The sequence below is a fragment of the Thermobia domestica genome, chromosome 1 (assembly GCF_964235325.1).
Source record: "Thermobia domestica chromosome 1, izTheDome1.hap1.1, whole genome shotgun sequence".
NCBI lineage: Eukaryota > Metazoa > Arthropoda > Insecta > Zygentoma > Lepismatidae > Thermobia > Thermobia domestica.
In genome coordinates this window covers 260,526,621-260,542,075 of record NC_137454.1, presented here as the reverse complement: position 1 = coordinate 260,542,075, position 15,455 = coordinate 260,526,621, and the positions used below count along the sequence as shown (strand labels likewise).

General features: G+C 35.2%; 1 protein-coding gene across 3 annotated transcripts in view; it reads left to right on the top strand.

Moving 5' to 3' along the window:
- Positions 1-15,455, top strand: part of LOC145660730 (lipid storage droplets surface-binding protein 1-like) — a 190,911-nt gene that overhangs the window by 114,450 nt on the left and 61,006 nt on the right. For all 3 annotated transcript variants that reach the window (XM_081726140.1, XM_081726148.1, XM_081726131.1), the window contains exon 2: positions 13,083-13,242. In XM_081726140.1, coding sequence (XP_081582266.1) covers positions 13,093-13,242 — 150 coding nt within the window. In that variant the 5' untranslated portion in view covers positions 13,083-13,092. The remainder of the gene's footprint in view (positions 1-13,082; positions 13,243-15,455) is intronic.

Below are 15,455 nucleotides of genomic sequence, written 5' to 3'. Positions count from 1 at the left end.
CATGAACACGATGCCTGGACTTCAGGAGTTTCTACCAGGAATCGAATCATAGTTTCCTGATTTATAGTAATCTGTATTAACTTCCAAGCTATGCTATGGATAAGTATTGAAAGTGTTATAGAACGACTTGCTCTTCCGTCAGTCTGTCGACAGGTATCAGAGCAAAAACAGTAAGAAATAGAGGTGCAGTTCTTTGTAATAGATTCGGCGTTCCAAGCATAGGTTCTCTCATTCGTTGACCCTTTATTCAAACCAGGAGTGGTTCAAATTAATTTTCAATTTCATCGTTTGATATAGAACGAGTGAGAAGCTGCTGTTTGTTTGCAAAATGTCAGTTTCAAGTAAAGGTACCATGACTATCAAATACTACCGACACTACCGAAACGCTACGAAGTGGTCCAAATTTCAGTTTCAATACTGATTTACACAGCAAAAATAAGAGGTATAATAATCATAGATATCCTGCCGTTATTGGCAGGTCACTTGCCGCAACTGAGAAGCCTCTATGCTCCACAATTTTCAGCTAACCTCTTCGTATTAACGTACGATTCTCGTTTTGATATCGTTTATAAATTGTAGCCTGGTTCGCTCTTTCCTATCACCATGCCCTCGAGCACGTTCCTCGTGATAGTTTCCTCTTAACCAATGTCCCAACAAGTTTATTTTCCTCTTTCAATAAATTGTTTTCTTACATCACTTCTAATATTCTCTAATTTTCTGCTAGACTCAGCTAATTCCATCCATTCTTCACACCCACATTTCGAAAGCTTCCAGTAGTTCTTAATCATAGCATAACTGAAGGTTTCTACCTCATACAGTACACGAAGCATTTGAAGTCTCTCTTTATTGAAGATTCCACAAAATACTTTTTTTCCTCCTAAAGGTTGCTTTAGTCATTCGTATCCTTGCTTTTATTTCACATTCTCGGTTCATGTAACTAATAATACTACCCAGGTATCGAAAACTAGTAATCTATTTTCTTCCTTCCTACTTCTATATTTGAAACAGTCCACTTCGTTCCAATCACCATGCTTTGTCTTCCCATCATTTACATATTTTCACCTCATATTCTTCACAGCCCTTGAAATTTCTTACTGATTTTCTTTTCCGATTCCGCAACAAGCGTCATATCATCTGAAAACAGTACACACCTCATCAATCTACTTCCTATAGTCTTCATTATGTGCAACCTCTTTGTTGCTTTCTTCTAGATATTAATGTTGGTGAAAGACAACATCGCTGTCGAACTAGTGTTCCAATTGCACTCTCCCGTCATCTCCTTCTCTATCATAACACTCATTTGTTGGTTCATGTGTTTCTTATGAGCTTCAATCTTTCTATTGAAACCCAACTTTGGGGCCGCTGTGGCTCACTGGTAGAACGTTCATCTCTGGTGCAGAGGTCCTTGGTTCGATCCCAACTTGTGCCAAGTGAACTTCTGGTGGACCAAAGCCCTGCACGGGCCGGGCGCGCCCGGTTCGGCACGGCTCGGCCTGGACACTGAAAGACTGATCGGAAACTAATGTTAGACTATGCTAATCGTAATGAGTTTGGGAAACTGACTCTTTATTCAAGACTGCAAAGTACTGTAATACTACTACTGTTACTACTTCTACTACTACTACTACTTATACTATTACTACTACGACCACTGCTAATACTACAACTGCTACGACTTCGCGTCAGTTGACATGTCTGGTGGTACCGAATTTACCTTCTAAGTACAGAAAAAAAGGAGAAATACTAGTTATGGCCGGTCTGCGTAGAATGTGAACCGATGCATGATCTATGAGGGACAACGGTGGCTCATTAGGAAAAGCACTCACATCTGGTGCTAGAGGTCGTTGGATCAATCCGTGCTCGTTCTGTGAGCTTTGTGGTGGACAAACACCGTGTGCGTGGGAGTTCCCGGGGTGGTCCCGCTTCCTCCCACTGTTTTCATTCCACAAATTCATCCCATCATCCATACGCCCTGAGCCGTAGTTATCTAAAGAACGTATGATAAAGTACTTGACCTACTAAGTAGAATTTGGTACGCTACCATTAGGCCACGGAGGCCAAAGCCGTGAACTGGCGTGCTCATAAGATCAGCGCAATTTGTAGTAGTGTTCAATTAGCAAGGGAAATACCAAATGGTGTTACATGTTCCTGTATTGTTTGTAGTAAGATACTACAAATATAACAAAATATAATGAAATAAATCACCAAGTCGTCAGGGTCGATTAGGTGTTCCTGGAACGGTTGCTCAGTGGTTGAGCGTTCACCTCTGGTGTATGGGGTCCCTGGTTCGATCAGAGCTCTCGCTGAGTGAACTTTGTGGTGGACAAACACCGTGTGTGTGGGGGGGGGGTTCGCAGCGTTCTCCCGTTTCCTCACACTTTATTCATTCACCATTTCTCCTTTAGCCGGTGTAGAGTGCCAAGTGTTTTATTTATTTATTTATTTTTTTTTTTACATCTAATTCTTATCCTTGGCTGCTGGGGTTGGTTAACGCTGATGGCAGTCAACCGGTACTGTGACATTATGTTGCAGTGACTGTGTTGCAGTAGGGCCTTCAGCGGCTAAGCAGGGACATTTCCATCTGTCCATTATCTACATCCTCATATTTCTGAGTAGGAAGGGTCGTGAGGTTTTCTAGTTTTTAGATCCTCTGGCAGTGCTGAGAAGCGATTTTATCGGTTTCGGATGGTCCTTTCCTTTGTCTTGCTCCTTAGGCCAGCAGAATTCGACCTTTTCGTTTTGATGGCAGTTGGTCATTTTTTAATATGCATCCTCAACTGAAAATTGTCTATATTGTGATCTCCCAGTTTACGGAAGACAAAAAGCTGTTGAATGTAAGAAATGTACTACTAAATGTCATGTATCATGTATTTCAGTGAAAACTGAAGGAAATTATGTATGTGAAAACTGTGTGGAACAACGACTACCGTAACACTGGAAATAGTGAAATGAATAAACAGAGAAAGTCTGAGTGAAAATCTTTGGATACTTTTCAGAGGCTCATTGATAATTTAGATAAAACGACTCAAATTTTCTTGAAATAAGAGCTCTCAAAGCTGAGAACTTCCTCACGTGATGAAAATTCAGTTATCTCTTTTACAACAAAATGTAATTATGTCCGATCATGTATCTAATATGAAATCGCAATTAGAAAATGATCAAAGCAGTCAGGTTAAAGAATTAGATCAAGAAAATAGTTTCTACCGCTTGTGTTAATCAAACATCAGTTAAGACTAATCGGAAGGCAGTTGGGTTGAAGTAGTTTCGAGAAATCAAAGAATGAAGTAAATATGTTAACAAAGACAATGTAAACTTAAATCAAAATTCGAATGTAGGTATAGGAGTAAAGAATTTACGCAAATTGAATGCTGGTCGTGATAATACTAACAGTTGGTTTCTAATGCAAGGAAGTCTTTCTTTGTTACAAAATTTAGCGCATTCACTTCTGTTGAAGATATTGAATTATTAAATGAATATGTAAAATCTGTCAAATGTACTATACTCAAAACCAAATAACTCTTATTCCTCATTTCATATTGAGGTCCCGGAGTTTGGTTGTTATAAGTGATCCTGAAATTTGGCCTAAAAGTATGTTTTTCCGTTCTATGGAAAACTAAAGAAATTAAATGTCACAAATAATATGGAAGAAGTGAATGAAAGAATACTCGTCATGGAGAACATTGAGTTATGGTACCAAAATGTACGTGGATCACGAACTAAAAATAGTTTTATAGTTCTGTGGCAGACTGCAAATACTGCAGACTTGCTGTCAGTGAGACTAGGTTAAGTAATACTCACATTAATGAAGATTATCTTCCCGACACTTACTCTTGCTTTAGATCCGATAGACATTATGAATCTCATGTTTGTGAGAGATGGTGGTGGTCTCTGCAGTGAAGAAAAACATTAAAGTAGTGAGGCAAACTGATTTTGAACTTTTTGAGAAAAGAGTTTGTTCAGAATTTCCAAGTAAAGTTGGAAAAAAATCCATTTTGTTTATTTTCATCCTAATTTGCAATTGAATGTATTTAGTGAATTTTTGAGGCCTTATTTTACATTGACATTTTAATGGTTGGTGATTATAATATATCCAAAGTGGATTGGGCTAAGAAAATTAACAGGTATTCATTATGCTAAATGTAAAGCTAAAATGTTTTCATTTCTGGATCTTAATGTTGATTATAATGTATCTGACTTGGATTTGGTAATATCTAATTTTAATCTGTGCTTCCAAGAATGTCAACAGATTGTCGTGCCTGATAGTTTTCGTTATCCTATTGAAATTGTTTCCTTTTTACTTCAATACTCCGATAGCTGGTAATTTTTCTCATTATGCTTATAAGGGCGATTATTTAGCCCTTTATCAACAACTTGAAGCTGATTAGACTAATATTCTGTTGAATCCAGACCTTAATACTATTATTGCTGTAGAAAATTTAATAAAATTCAGTATGGGTAAGAACATACCTCTAAATAGACCTAAATCTAAAAAATATCCTTAGTACTCTAGGAATCTGATTTCATTAAAGCTAAAGAAAACGCTCATAAGAGATTTAAACTTACTGGTTCGAATTAAGATTATAATGCTTTTGCTTATATACGGAAACAATTTAAAGAAAGGTTAAGGTTGGACAAGCTTGCTTATATACGTATGGAGATTGCATTAAACAATTCACCTCAAAAGTTTTGAAGTTTATTAATGAAAATAAAGGTCAAATGAACCAAGCCACTGGACTTACGGTTGATATGTGTGTGTCCGATTCTAAAACTCTGGCTAATTCTTGGGCCCAATTGTTTGAGACTATATATCAAAAGCATCCTTCTTTACATAACATTGACTTATCAGATTTAGCGGGTAATAAGTCTCAAGTCTCTTTATTCTATTATCACAACTGAGCAAGTAACTGAGGCTATAAACAATCTTAATGCCAAATCTTCTTGTGGCTTAGATGGTATACCTGCTTTTATACTGAAGAGCATTGTTCATTGCGTCTGTTTTAACATCTTTGTTCAACTGGAGTTTGTTTGCTTCTGTTTATCCTGAACATTGGAAGATGGATGTTCCTTTGTAATAAAATCTTATCAGTGGCTAAATATACGAAAACAGTTATATGATCATTTCATAATCAGCTGAGATTATTTTCTTTTATATAAGAGCATGTTTGTTTATGCATGATTTTTCTCTTCTGTCCATGTGTTATTTGTATTTTATGATTAGGAATGCTCACGATACAAAATTTGTGGCTGTATCGTCTCGAAAAAGTGATGTCTCGACTCGAAGATATGTATATTTTTCTATTGGAAGAGCCGTGTGTCTATTCGAAATTTGTCAGGAAAATCCTACCCAATTATAATAATAATAATAATAATAATAATAAACGTATTGTTGGGCCTGTTTTGAGAGTCCTCTAACACTGCTATAAAGGTTTTAGATTCCACAACCATACCCAAGCCGGGATTAGAATTCGGGACCCTTGAGTCATTGGCTTGACGCCTGAACCCACATGAACACGAGGTCTGAAAGAAGAAATAGTATAGGATAGGGTTTCTCAACCTGGAGGTCGCGAAGATAAGCGAAAGAAATATATATAATTAAAATCTAATATCGGAAAATATTGAAATAATTTTGAATTTTGTTCTGATAGAAAATTTTTACATATTTGTATACACACTGTCAAGAACAAAAGTGGTCTACCAAACATTTCCTACAGGCGCAGAGTTGTTTAAAAATAAATTTAAATGAGAGGAACGATATGAAACTAATGAGAACTGCATATTGAAATACCAAAAGAATGCAAATGCTCTTTATTTTTATCATATGATCCAAAATTAAGAGTTATGAAGTTTTAAAATTTTCAAACGGCCTCAATTTTGAAACAATGACGGATCGGATTAGATATTTGTAATACGGTGTATGAGTAAACAGACAGAATTTGGTTTTAATTCATTCACTTTTAGGGAAGTTACTGTATTCACTATATAAAAGAAATTAATTCTACTATTATAGAAAAAAATGTATATAGTGAGATCCGCAATAAGCATATCAAAAATCCGACAAGCTTATTACAAGCCAGAAATAAGGGGGTCGCTGGCAAGATGTGAAAATATTGGTCGTGATCGGAATGAGGTTGAGAACCACTGCTGTATTATTATAATTATTATTATTATTATTATAATTATTATTATTATTATTATAATTATAATTATAATTATTATTATTATAATTATTATTATTATTATTATAATTATTATTATTATAATTATTATTATTATAATTATTATTATTATAATTATAATTATAATTATTATTATTATAATTATTATTATTATAATTATAATTATAATTATTATAATTATTATTATTATTATTATTATAATTATTATTATTATTATAATTATTATTATTATTATAATTATTATTATTATTATTATTATTATTATTATTATTATTCCTTTGTAGTCTTCGTGTTATTGGCGACCTCATGTTCATGTTGGTTGAGGCGTCAAGCTTGCGACTCAAGGGTCCCGACTTCGAATCCAGGCTGGGGCATGGTTGTTTGTGGATTTTAAAACCTTTATAGCAGTGCTAGATGACAGCGGGCTAAAGTCCTTCGTTACTTAACGGGTCTAACAAGACATTTGTCGTCTATTTACTAATACTGCTCATATTAATAATACTAATCACTACTACTACTACTAAGCCATTTTGCGTTGTGGTTTTAGCGTGTCCCTTTTCTCCACCGGGTAAACGTGTTCGTTTGGAATTTACGATCGTGTATCTTGTTCCACTTGACAGATTCGTAACAATGACGTACACGAGATCCCAATCACCACCGACTGTTATCTTGAGTTTGCAATATTAGTCTTCGTGAGGAAACTGGTTCCAGTGTATCACATTGTGGCGTGTATGACCAGAGTACATAACTTTCAGGGGTTATGGGGGAAGGATCATTCTACTTCCGGTGCGAAGACTGCGAATCGTAAGAATAAGCATATTTCAATCTTTCAATATCCTTCCACATGTATAAGTTCCAATGAGATACTCATCGAGGAGTTGGATAGCTTGCTTTAGAATTTTTCAACTGAAAGATTCCTCACTTCCTAGTTTAACTTATCAGTATTCAAAATCTTGTTACCTGCTTTTCTTCTGCCCAATGTTTTTTTTTTTATTATTATTATTTTTACACTTGAATATCCACTTCGACCAGCAGTAGGTTATAAGAGAAAATGTCTGCCCTGGAAAAGGTATTCGCGTTCAAGCTGTTCTAATACCTCTCCTGAATCATAGATCTTTGGCATCTTTCATCTAAACCATATTTGCTTATGACTTCCTGTTTTTCTCCCATAACTGCATAGAAATCTCCCATTACTGTACAATTACACATTCATCCTTCTCCCTCTCTTCTATTTTTTCAATTTTTCCTCTAGTTCAGTTTGTCATCGGTGCATGTCTAAATTACCACTAAATCGTTTTTCCCTTTGTCTTTTATTATCTCTATCAACAAATTCTAGTTTCACTAGTTCTCTTTTAAGCGCTTACCAAGAATTATTCCCACACCATGATCAGCTTTTCATTACCTAACTAAAACATCTCTTTCACTTCACAACTTCTTCAGGAAATCATTTGAACTTTTTAAAAATCGTATTTTTCTCGTCTGACATAATGTAACAAATGACAATCACTATTAGTAACTTATCACACTACACTTCTCCATATCTTTAACAATCAAGAAATAAGTTTTAGAAAATTCTTAAAATATATAACATTGATTTTATTAAATTCCAACAGTAAGATTTTATTAATTACTGTAGTGTTTTTGCTGATATGTTAATTAAAAATAATTTTGTTTATAGACTGTTTGGGATGGAAATAATTGCCAGTGGACAACATGTCAAAGACTTCATAGATTTTTCGCTAGCTTTTGAAGTAAGCAATAGAAACATTAATTCGTAACATTGAGGACTAGGATCAAAGAACGTGAGATAAATCTTCTCTTCCAAGACGTTTTTTGTTCGTATGCTTGCAAAATAGATAATGTGAACTCTCCTGAAATTAATCACATTGCCAGTATACTTTGTTCAAAGTCTATAAATATTGCAAAATTGAATTTTGAACCATTTCGAAAGTTCAACAAGGACAGCATTTAAATACGTGGTCTATAGAACTGATTATCAGCCTAGTTTTGTATAGCCACTAGGAGAGCAACACTTGTGTAGGATTATTATTAGTCTATATAATTTATATACAATATCATAAATATTGCTGTACACTTCACTCGAAAAATTACAAATCCTGGTAAGCGTAACAGTAAAACAAACAAAAAACAAAAAAAAAAAAAAAAACTTGAATTATGTAACTTAATTTCGAGTAATTTGCTAGTGACTGATGTATTAATGTATATTAAAAACTACGGATATAGCTACTGGGGAGGGAGTGATTTCCCCTCTAATATATTCAGCCCTTGGATCTCTTTAAAATCTGCTCACAAGGGAAGGACACAAAGTGCCTTAGCTGAGATCCGAACGAGAAAATTGTTTGCATTGGATATGTTACTACTAGACGAATCCTAAAGTTATACGTACCACCGGTCGGGATATCATGGGTTAGAGCATATATTGTAATGTAAAAACTATTAGCTGGAAGAATAGTTTGAACCAAGTCATTTTGTTCGGAAACGGTTGAGTATATGGAAAACTTTACCTACACGTATTCTATAATTTTCAAGGGCACACTTTTAGGGGTAAAAGTTTGCCGCAGGTTCCCAGATGGGGTCCAACTCGAAGGTTTCAAATGGCAAGGGAGATTAAGTAGCACATAGTTTGAAAGCTGTTAAATGAAAGATAGAACAAGTCTCAACTCCCTCAGACAACGCTATACAAAATGGCGGCGGGTCAAAATGTAAACAAACTTAATTGAAAATTGCATGGCCACTCCTATAAATCGGAAACTGAGACAAATGTGGAAACAGAAAAGCACTTGTGGCATTATTTCCAAAGTGCAACGATTTAAAGTAAAAAAAAAAAAAAAAGTCCCAGGGCCCTCGCAGGGTCCCAGGTGGAATCCAACTCAACCTCCCTGTCTTCGAAACTTTTAAGTAGCGCATCGTTTGAAAGCTGTTGTAAAATGAAAGAACAAGTCTCGACTCTCTACAATCCTGTGCAAAAAGACTTCGGGTCAAAATGTAAACAACTTAATGGAAAGTCTGTCCACCTTGAATTCAAGATGGCCGCCTAAAACCTATGTCGAAAGTATACACACTCCAAACTGCTGAAGCTAGGAAAACCAATTTGGCATAAATGTCGATCAGTAAACGCAGATGACGAGAAGATATGAAATGTTAAAAAAAAAAAAAAAAAAAAATCAAAATGCCCCACTATATATCACATGCATGTCCACCAGTCAAACCACTGTAGTTGAAGTGAAATGTGGTATTTACGTTTATCAATAGTAGACATCTTCATAAAGTTAACGACGCATCATTAATTCAATATCGCTACCATTGTGAAAAATGAGTGTAGATAAATGCTGACAATTATGTTGTATCTGACAATCTCAGCTGACATTTATGTGGCAACTTCATTCATTCGACCCGTTGAAACACAGATCTACGAATAACCCGACCGAAGTACAGAAGTTACCACCAGGAGGCAACTCGAACCGCCGCACAGTGGTCGAAAATTGGGGAAAAGCGGTCGAAAATAGATTGTCAACTTCGCCGCCTATGAAATTGATATTGACATTCCATTATAGGTCTCTCTCCTGCTTCCAAACCCGACGTTTCAGGACAGTGTATTTTCGCATGTCCATAAAATGCATGTAAACTTAAACAAATAAAAGTGCCGAAAAATCAGTAAAAAATGAATTAAGCAATAAAGGTTTTAAAAATTTATGTAGTTTGAGGTCGATGAAAGCGATTGGATAGTACATTACTAATACTGTATGTTTAGTGAAGTTTTGTTATCCATTGTCATATCATTTATATGATAGACTTGTTAGTGTTACCGAAAAGTGACATATACGCAAATGTTAGTAGCTCTACAGTCTAAGCTTATTCTTATCCGCAAACTAGGGTCTGAGTTGACCATGAGTAGTACAAAGGTTGAGCAATTGAAGTAGCTACAGCCAAATGCAGCTGGAGGACTCAGCCCTATCTAACTTCAAATGCATGATGAGTAATGCTGTGATTGCAATTGAGATTCTCTGGGCGTTACAAAGAAAAAAGGCATATTGTCTTGTATGTAATTTTTATTGCCCTTTGTCCCTGAATCGAAGTTGTAGTGAAAGCCTTACACATATTGCAGTGATAAACTGTCATGCGGAGCTACTGTATATTACAAGTTAGTGCAGTAGATTCTATACTGGATATTTTAATCTTACTGAAACGTTATCCCAAACTAAATTACGTTTCAGTAAGTAGTAGTGTTTCTTCGATGATGGTGTTAGTGCGAGTGCAAAACCGCGAACTTGCAGAAGTGTTAATTGCATCCAAAGTTTGTAATGTAAGTGCTTTGGTTAACTAAGTTTTAACAGTTTAAATTGTTCGAAAAGTGAGAAGCATCGTTGGGTGTGAGTTAAGATAAACGATACTGTCACAATTCAACACAGTGCACTAAATGTCATCATGTACAATAGATTTCTGAAGAACAATGAGAGTTGCGTAAATGATTGTCATTTTGAATGGTCACCTCCACAAGAAGACATCTCCTTTTTTTGATGGTCAATCAAGTTTGATTTAGTCGGCCAGAAAGAGTTTGTTCCTTTCTGAACGTTCCAAACTAAAAGCTGATTTGCATACCGAAAAGTATTCAGTGAACTACAATACACTCTAGAATATAATTTGAATGTGCCAGGCAAGAAATAAATTGCAAATGCCATTAATAAGCTTCTGATTGCAAGATGAATCACCTGATGCTTCTTGTATGCATATTAACACCGGTCATAACTTCGTACTGATTAGCAATGTCCAATTCACATAAGGCGTCAACATATGATTTCAACTTTCAAACTGTGTATGATTCACGATGGTGGATTTCAAGAATTTAGCTTTCATTGTTCTGTCCTCCCCAATTTCTTCTCACTTTTACTCCCCTACATTGTTCCTTTGATTCTATTTTGTAGTATTTGACATTAATGCGAGTGTTTTCACACTTTTGGACCACCCTGTGTGTGTATAACTGCATGTATTGCAGCAGGGGTTCATCCAATCGCTTTCGTAGTAGTTGCAATAGATTTAGAAAAAACAATTACGTATCGAACGATAGACGTCCGTCAACTTCCATTGTTTAGGAATAAATTATTTCGTACACTTTTCTCCAGTTTCCAAGCACTGTGCACCACAGCAGACAATTGGAAGTATCATAGAACGGAGACTGTTTTATTTACAATTTCGATTATTTCTGTTCTCACTTTCATTTTCTACCTCGTTTATACCATACATAAATTAGTCCATTGTGAACTTTGTCGGGTTTTTGAACATTTCGTATCTTTTCGTCCCTACCCTTACTGATCAACATTCATGCCAAATTTGGTTTTCCTAGCTTCAGTTTGGAGTGCCTAAACTTTGGACGTAGGATTTAAGCGACCATCTTGGATTAAAGGTGGCCATAGACTTTTCCATTAAGTCCGTGTTTACATTGTGACCGTAATTTTTTTTCAGTTATTAGAGAGTAGAGACTTGTTCAGTCTTTCATTTAGCAACAGCTTTCAAATGATGTACTACTTAATTCTCCTTGCCATTTAAAACCTTCGAGTTGGACCCAGTCTGGGACTCTGGGGGGGGGGATCCTGGGGAAAACTTTTTACCCCCAAAGTGTGCCCTTGAAAATGATGGGATAAATGTTCGTAAGAGTTTTCCATATGCCCAACAGTTTCTGAACAAATGACTCGGTTCAAACTATTCTTCCAGCTTAATAGCTTTTACATTACAAAATATACTGATCCCGACCGGTGGCACGTATAAGTTTGAGATTAGTCTAGTAATAACATATTAAATGCAAACACAATTTTCTCTTTCGGATCTCAGATGAGCCACTTCATGACTTTCCCTTGTCTGTAAACTGATTACTATTTTCTTTAGAAATGTCACTGATTGAAGTTATCGTTTAAGTAAAACACGTGAAATTGATAAATGTCGTTTGATTGCATGTCGTGTATGAGTGAAGGAATAAACTAGGTTATTCTATTAGCAAAGCCTTAACGTGTCTGAAGGAGTGTAGAACAAATAGTGAGGCATGAATAAAACTATTTGGTTGCAAACATCAAATATTGTGTAAAAAAGCATTTTAATCATATTTTCCGTAACACCTCAAAGCAGAAAATCCGAAACTCACGAGATTTTTGATTAGCTGAAGAGAGAGAGAGAGAGAGAGAGAGAGAGAGAGAGAGAGAGAGAGAGAGAGAGAGAGAAAACAGCAGACTTGCATTAAAATATTTGATTTAAGTAATCATTTTTCCGTGCTTATTAATTCCTGTTTTTTATTATAAAGTATTTGTAATGCCAAGGTTGTTCCTCTAATACATTTTTCATTATGATATGGAGAGAAAAAGCTTAATTTTTCATGCGAACGTCTTGTTTTGATTTGAAAGACTTACCTAAAGGCACTAGAGCACATCAGTTTTGGTTAGTTGTTTACTGAAAACTCTTGAAGATATTTATCCAAAATCTGTAGCAAAAGTAAACTCGTGGAGCAAACTTGTACGTGTATATAAAAATTTTGCGAGCCTGCAAATTGTTTAATTTTCATATTAAAATCTTGAAATTGAATCTCCAAATAACAAAGGTGTTAGTTTTGTTTTCAGATACAATTATGTTCATAATTGTCATCCCAATTCAAATTAGTGTGTGTAGTACATATAAATAACTAAAGGAATAAGAAGGGTTCGTAGATACTTCTATGATCCTAGAGAAGCTGATTGAAAATTATTGTCCCTGGGTTACACTGGACAGGTCATGTCACTTACCTATACTAAGAAAAGTACTATTATAAAACCTACGCAAAATATTTTTGTAAACTATTCATTATGAAACTGTTAGTTCTTAGCTAAAATAGCTTAAGAAATGTAATGTGTATTTTTCTTTCAGATTGAATTAAATGCTACGCACAGCAAAAGCAGAAATGGCAGCAGAGGCTAATAATACGAGGAAAGATACTATTCATTTAGAAACCGTATCAAAACTTTACAAACTCCCTGTTGTAGAATTTGCATACAATTACGCCTTTGATATATATGGAAGAGTAAAGGTAATTTCAAGTATATTAATTTCATTACAAAATTTCAGGGGTGGATTCCTTATGGGTAGACAACCAAAAAAGTTCATATGACCATGTCAGGAAATACATCGTTACAGGTTTACGGCCATTGAGCCGTCTGCTGTGAAACAGGCACATTCTGGTTGCCGCTCAATTTTAAACCTCATTAACTCACCCCCTAATTAAAGAGGAAGATAATTTTTGTAACAATGTGTTCCTGAAGAATGAAGCTTTCTGCCGATATGTATTTCATGTATGCGGAGAGTACTGCGGCGGACGGGGGAGGGTAACTACTTTTTTCATCACGTAGTTACCCTCTCCCGTCCGCCGTGATACCCTTCACATAAATCAAATACATATCAGTCGAAAGCTTCATCCTTCAGAAACACATTGATACCAAAATTACCATCCAAGCTTAGAGGGTGAGCTATTAATGTTCAAATTGAGTCACATAAAGGTGCGACCAGAATGACTTTCACAGCATCAGACGGCAATCACTATGTAACACTGCATTTCCTGACATATGGTCATAAGTTTTTTGCTTGTCTACCCATAAGGAATCCACCCCTGAAATTTTGCTGTACCTTTTTGTTACACCCTGTATATATCCGGAAACACCAATTCGAAGTGAAAAGAATCCTCACACGAAAATCTGGAAAGTTAGACCAACATAGGTGCATAGATGTTTGTGTGGCTCTAACACACTAAAAATTGACCAGAATGATAATTGAAATGTCGGTGAAGATAGAGTAAAAGAACAGTGCATATTTAGACTAATTTCATTATTGCACTATTAGACGTGCATCAGGGACTGTGATAGTTACTCGCAGCCTAGAACATTAATGAATAAAATAATTTTTGTCCTTAAACAATGTAAGTTGTAATAGACAGCATCAATTATATACAAAGATCAGCTTACCTATAACGATTTACTTATTTCTTCAAATTCATTATTATAAATAGATTATTTACAAGAAACTCTTTACAATACTTTCCGAAATCGTTATTACAAATCAGTCGAATGCGTACCTGTAATATAATAGTTTCATGCCCGTGTATTTATAGCTTCGTTGTGTTGTACTTAGCCTAATATGAGTAGTATGCTTTGTCTAGTATTATACAGTATAAGTGAATATTATTGCGATAAGAAATACTCCTGATTTTTCCCCTTAAGGTGCATAAGGCATCTATACAAAGAAGGAACTGTCATGATCGTATCTTCTTAAAGAATGATCTACACGATACAGTGTCTACTAAACCTTTTATTGCTCTTATAGCTTTCTTCTGCCATTTGAAGAGTTGGTGCATGGCTTGAATTACCCCATGCTATACCATACTGCAAATAAATCTGAGGGGAGGGAGGCATAACATGCTGTAAGAAGCAGTTTCGGTAACTGTTTTTAGAAGTTTAGAAACTAAAAATTCTAGATCAGGAACTGAAAACTAACAAGCTTTTCATATCCACTATTACATAAATTGAATTTAGGAATCATAACTGTTCTACCGACCTTCCGTCATTCGTTCTCGAGTTGAGCCTTCTTATATGACTCAGACTAATTTTTGAACGACCTGCAACTCCAAAATTATGCATTTTTGCACCCATATTGGTCTAAGTTTCATGTTTTTATATGGAGATTGATATCCTAAAAGAAAGGATTTTCAAAACGTTTTCTAGAAAATCTGGTACAAAAAGAAATTTTGAAATTATGTAGTGCAAAACTTCATAAGTTAAATTTTCAAATATTGTTCAATAAAAAAAAAAAAAAAAATATGGAATACGTCGCTCGTGTGTGTGTGTGGGGGGGGGGGGGAAACACACACTGTGATCATAATTCGAATGCCTGTAGGATTAGATCTTTGGTTAAATCAAAACTGACTAAAGCAATCTTAAGTAGATAGGTTATAATTCATACTGAATAACTCAGCACAGGGCAGGATACAATAGAAATCTTCTGCTGCGACGAATCTTCGAATGTTACAAGTAGAAAGTCTGTATTCAGTACTAATAAAATAAATTTAATCTGATTATACATTTATGAAAATTCAATAAACATACTCACGCCTATAATTAGTGGAAAACCTTTTAGATTCTAGAGGAGATTTATGAACACACACATTCTAGACTTGAAATAGTTTCCTTAAGAAACAGCTCAGATTGAAATTCGTGCAAGAAATTATCTTTTTCCCTAATCGTCGCAAAGCTC